This window comes from Polyodon spathula, chromosome 9 (genome assembly GCF_017654505.1).
Source record: "Polyodon spathula isolate WHYD16114869_AA chromosome 9, ASM1765450v1, whole genome shotgun sequence".
In the NCBI taxonomy this organism is placed as follows: Eukaryota; Metazoa; Chordata; class Actinopteri; order Acipenseriformes; family Polyodontidae; genus Polyodon; species Polyodon spathula.
In genome coordinates this window covers 29,901,810-29,907,809 of record NC_054542.1, presented here as the reverse complement: position 1 = coordinate 29,907,809, position 6,000 = coordinate 29,901,810, and the positions used below count along the sequence as shown (strand labels likewise).

The window sequence follows — 6,000 nt, the reverse complement described above, 5'->3', positions numbered from 1 at the left end:
TTGCCTTGATTGGCTGAATCATCTTCAGCCAATCAGAGTGCTCTGTTCACCCAATCCATTTTCTAATTGAGCAGTAAGACCAGGCCTTCCATGTTTCTATTTGTACTGACCCCCTAGCCTATGATGTTTGCATCATGTTTGATCCTAATTGCATTTACTCAAAGTCTGCACTGAGGACTGGTGAGCTCAGAGCTGCTCTTCAGTTTTAGTTGCCTTCCTTGGACCGGGTAAGATAGATCAAAGTGTCATCTAGTGATCTGCCATTTCAGATTAACTTCCCTTTCGTTTTGCTGGCAATATGCTGCTGTGGACTGATTGTACTGGTCTTTACCAATATAAAGAAACTTTGATGTAGTTAGAATTGCATATGTCTATGGAAACTACACCCGGAGAGCAGCTCCTGAAATCAGTCAAAGCACTGTAACACACATGTAAGCAAATAACTAAGTCAAAACGCTATTGACTAATAACCATAATACAAATGAGATGTACTTAAAAAGGCTAATAATAGATATTGTTTTGATGCTTGCCGTGTAGCCTGCAGAGATTTCAGTTTTGTTTGAATACCGGGCTGAACCTAAGTGAGGACAACAGTCTCAATGATGCCGCGACCACAGAATGCCCTATCAGCCACTCACTCAGCAGTGTACTACACCAGCCAACAACCCTATCAAGAACACCCTCCAGCCTGCTCACTCACTACATCACCACCACTTACAAACTGTAATTACATACTTCAGTGGGGATTCTGCTGTCTGCTGCAGGGTTAATTATCATTCATAAAAGCTAAGGTAGTAATTTTAAGGGTCTACATTATGAATTGTAAACAAGATAAGAGGTCTACAGGTAAAATCCTCAATTAAACTATGAATACCTGTAAAATCTACAGACAATTTGCTTGTTTTTGATCCCGTGAAGTTAAACAAAATCTAGTAGCGTTTAAATGAAGAGGTAGTGTATGTTAGAACAGCTCTCATTTCTAAATGTATTAGGACTGTGTCACTGTATTTATTCTGTAACATTGCTTTCTATTTCAGGCTTTCTTAATTAGGTATATTAAGAGTCTCATTCTGAAATTTAAGATGGTGTTGTTGTTTAAGTGTTTAATATTTTCAGGTTACTGTAGTCAATCTTTTTACACCTTGCTTTGTTTTGGATTACATTTTACAAGAAAAACACACATGGGATTGCCAAACAGTTACACCACATCTGGGAAACAGTGTGTCGCCAGTTCCCATCAGAACTCATAACTACTAGCATATAATGTTGAATTTGCTTAATGTAGGCTTATTTTGATTAATATTGGGAAAAAAAGACAAAAAAACATCACTGTTTTGAAATATTTGTCCTGTTAAACAAAAGATGTTCCCCCCCCCCCCCCACCCGAGTTTATCCCCGATTCAATCTATTGAAAAACAAAAATAAATAAAGATAAATAAGAATTTAAATGTATTATAAAAGATGGGCTCAAGTGAATTATTTTCTTGCAGGTTTAGTATTTTATATAGACGATCAGACCTGACATGTAGCTGGATAAAGGTTTTTTACTTCTATTGATTTCTTTTTTTTTTAGCTGCTCTTTGCAACTGTTACAGTTCTTGTGCAGACATTAGCACAGGGTGGACTTATGCTGTCATCTCTGTGGATTCATAGGCACATCACGCTGGATTTGCTGAAATACCACTGACAGCCATTCTATAGATAACAGGGAGTCAGGGAGGACATGATTCCATTTTATTTAACCTGATCATTATTTTTCTTTTGTCTTTGAAAAAAAAAATCAGCTTTTGCAGCTACTGTTATGTCATGCATGAATGCACTTGAGACAGTAGCATAAAATATTACATACTGTAGCATATTCGTCCTAGCAGGTTGCCGTACAATATGAAACCTCTCTGGCCACCTTGAAGCTAAGCAGGGTTGTGCATCGTCCAGACTTCAATGGGTGTGTAGAAGTGTGGTGGGTAATTCACTGACGGGAGACAGATGTACTTGAAACACCGCACAGGTGTCCAGTTTTATTGAAGGACAATGTTTTCTTTCGACCCTCAGAGGGCGCTGTTGTGCGTGGTCTGCTTACCACCTATGGTAAACAGAACCACGGTAATACCAAAAGGCGGTGCACAGTTCAGAGTGCAGGCGCACTTACAGGTGCTCCAAAGAATAATTAAAAACAGAAGGCGAAAGGAAAAAGGAAAATAAAACAGTAATAAAACTACAAATAAAAAGTGCTGAACTTGGCAGCGTTATCCCGGTCGTTGCTACCCGCACGACCTGGATCACCAACCTACATCAGCGGCTCCCTCAGCCTGCTATAAACAATATTTCGGGGGTCTGCCCAAGGGTTCCCTGCTGTTTTCCCGGTTTCTTTCTCCAGTTTCTTTTCTCCCAGCTGTTTTCGGTCCTGGACCAGCACTTCCGCACACTCAGCGCGTCTAAAAGGGCAGACCTGAGGAAACAGTAGAGCGTTATCTTATAGGGCTAACAATCTCCCCAAGAGCCAACTCCCAGCCACTCAGAGAGAGGGAAAGTCCACACACAACCTTTCCCACCTCCCCGTGTCACTGCCATGACTCCCATGTGGGTATTGGATGACTGCTGCCCTCTTTCTGCAGCACTATGAACACGCCAGCAGAGTCAGCACAGATCTCCCCCTGCTACAGGGTGAAAAACCGACACAGCTGAAAGTGGCATTGGTGGCTCAATAGGGCACTCTTCCCTCGCAGCTCAACCAATGCCCTTGCATATGGGCAGAGTGCACTGTCGTGCAGGAGCCACTGCCTATTGGCCTCAATGGCTCATATAATGAAAGTTGTTCATATCCTGTTTGTGCTAATGTTGACTGGGGACCCACAGGAAACTTCAGTTCGTCAGCAACCCAGGCTGGTCACGAGCCTGATGAGACCAAGAGGCCTTTACCTCCAGGTTTGCGTAGTTTCATAATCTGGGGGAGGGGAGGGGGCAATTGGTTCTTTCATGTGCTAAGCAGGTATAATAATAGTGTATTGGTTTTGTGGACTATTACCCACAAGGCAAAATAGCTAACATTATTGAGCAAATATGCTTATATAAATAGACCAAATAGACGATATTTTATATATTTTTATATAAAATGAATTCATAGACTTCCCATGTTCATACTTTGCCTGGGAATCGTTAAAACTATCCTATTACACACACACACACACACACACACACACACACATATACATATAAATAATGATAAATAATAAATTCTTCTCTGGCAGCTTTGGCAACATTTTTGACACACCCTAAATGATACAATCTTCCCTTCGACTGCAGCAGGCCATGATTTAGTGATGTCTATTTTTCAAGCCTGCAAAGTTTCAAAATGTGTATGATATACTTTGTATCCTAAACTGACCTCTTCTCATGTAAAATGATACTGGTATATCACTACAGTTACTTGCTGTTGCTGTAGTTCAGTGCACTGCTACTCATTTATAAATACATATCAAAGACAAGAGTCTTAAGCTGGAGGAAGTTGTACTATTACCAGTGTGAAAATCCCAGAAATACACACAGGTCCACTCACTCACAATAGCATTTATTCAAGGATGTGTTGTGTCCATTTATAGGGGTCGGGGAATATCCATAAAGTAGGCAGGACCTCAAATTACTGGGGTCCGTTTCAATGATCTAGAAAGTAATATGGACATTTCTTAACTCCCATCTGTCGTGATTTATTGAACCCTTTATTTATATCCCCAGAATACAAGGAGGTTTCTAAATTTGAGAGTGGAGGGATCAAGGGATCTGCCACTGTTTATATCATTAAAATTGGCACCATTGTCTCATTAGCAAGGCTGGAGTTTTATTCGAATTGGCACCATTGTCTCATTAGCAAGGCTAGAGTTTTATTTGGGATTAGGGTGTTCCAATGCAGCTAACACCTTTGCATGCCTTCAAAAGAGGAGCTTGTCTAGTAAAAGCACTACAGGGTGGGGGGCTGATGGAGTCATCATGTGCACAGGAGTTTGCTGGTTGGAATCCTGTTCATGTCAAGTTGCCTGTTTTGACTGGGAGGGTGACAAGGAGCACTGCACTGGCACTGCAGTGCACGGGGGATGGTTCACCCGATGGAGTCCTCTCTTCAGTAGACTGGTTGTTCAGGTTTGGTGCGTGAAAAAAGGTGATTGGCCTGACAGTGGGAACAATGGAATAAGGGATGTAATTACTGTATCAATGTATTTCTCTTACAGTATGTACAGTACAATATGTATGGGTTGTTCACACACGCACACCAATATACATTTACAAATATTTTTAAAAATGTATGACTTCAAATTATTTTTGTCACATAAAACTAAGTTCAAGGGTATCACTTTACACACCTGCAGAAGAAACATTCTGACCTCAAAAAAAAAAAAAAAAAAAAAAAAAGGTTAATACCTCCTCAAAATAAAAAAAAGATCGCACAGGTCTCATGTGTCATGACTCAGTATCTATTATCTACATGACAAAACATCATACCAAAAATAATATAATAATGGCAACAGTTCCTGCAAAACCGGTTTCAATTATTTAGAAAAAAGGATTGAAACTGTCTTTAAAAAAAGAAAAGAAAAAAAACAGTATAAAATGAAAATAACATAATTGTTTGCAAACACACCTCGCCTTGTGCAGGAATATTACCGGTGTTTTTTGTGCCAGATTCTTAACTCATCGCTTCACTTTTCGGAATCTGTTCATTGCCATATAAGATGTTGGCATTTTATTGACTCCATGCCGGATGGAGCAGAATCATTCTCGATCCAGATCCAGCGCCTAATCCTGTCTCCGTGTTTTGGCGAAATCCTTTAAAACCACCTCTACTTTTGAGCACTGAAGCTGAGCTACGAAAGGCAACCGATAACCAGAGTAGCAGCGAGTAAGGAGGCAGGCAGGCAGCGTTACTTTCAAACTGAGTGAGCATTACAGTAAATTTGGGAAATGATGGGGGATAACGCACACCATTCGGGAATCTCGGATTGAGGAAAAAGCTGAACATTTTTTCTTCTTCTGGATCTAATTTTTTGTATTCTTTTTTTTTGAGGGGGATTAATTTTTACTTAAAAATGCCATTTGCCAAGAGGAACGTGGAACCCCAGTTACTGTGTAGGCATGCTATTCCCAATGATGAGGGTTTGCTTTTTGAAGATCTTAGCACGGTCAATAATGTGTCGCTATCCCGGACCCTCAGACAGCTCTCAGACCTTGCTAAACACGCCTGTTCCTTATTTCAGGAGCTGGAAAATGAGATAATGTTCACTCACAAGCGGGTCTGGGTATTGCAAAGCAAAATCGGCAAAATTCAACAAACTGCCGGCAGCCTGGATCCCAAACAGGAGGCAGTGCGTGAGTATCTTATTGTGACATTTCTATATTACCCCTTCCTCTGAACTTTGTAAAATTTATGATGTCATTCTTTATTAATTGCGTTCTGGATCAGCTTTCTTTAATAGAAGTCCTTCAACCTGTGAGAGGTAACTGAGGTTAAGGGAGTGATCCCAGGAAAAACACTGGTTGTAGAAAAATAAGGGGAGTCGTTCTTTAATTCCTCGCCTATATTCATATTATTATAATTATAATCGCAGTGCCCCGGTGGACCTATTATATAATATGTTATTTGTTCTAAATGCATAATCATACTAACAATCAAATGCTTATTATAGGGGATCATGAAGCTATTAATAAAACATTTGTGTGCGCGGGATAAGGGGGGCGTGTATAGCTTACAGCGCTGATGGCAGTGGCACCGGTATTTTGCATTTAGCATTTGTGCTAGTACCATGCCAACAACCCTCTTATTCCTGCAGGTAGCTAGCTGAAATAATAATAATAATAATAATAATAATAATAATATGATTTTGACCTTCGATTTGCGGAATCATGACATATTTTTAAGCAAGCTGGCTGTACGAGGTGTTGGTTCCATTCATAAACATATTCAGTGCAGAGAAAAACAATCTTTCGAGGGCGGCGCGTGCATATATATTC

At 40.2% G+C, this 6,000-nt stretch overlaps 1 protein-coding gene across 2 annotated transcripts in view; it reads left to right on the top strand.

The window, feature by feature from the left end:
- Positions 1-4,579: 4,579 nt before the first annotated feature.
- LOC121320634 (Nance-Horan syndrome protein-like) overlaps positions 4,580-6,000 on the top strand; it is a 134,238-nt gene continuing 132,817 nt past the window's right edge. For both annotated transcript variants that reach the window (XM_041259142.1, XM_041259141.1), the window contains exon 1: positions 4,580-5,358. In XM_041259142.1, coding sequence (XP_041115076.1) covers positions 5,079-5,358 — 280 coding nt within the window. In that variant the 5' untranslated portion in view covers positions 4,580-5,078. The remainder of the gene's footprint in view (positions 5,359-6,000) is intronic.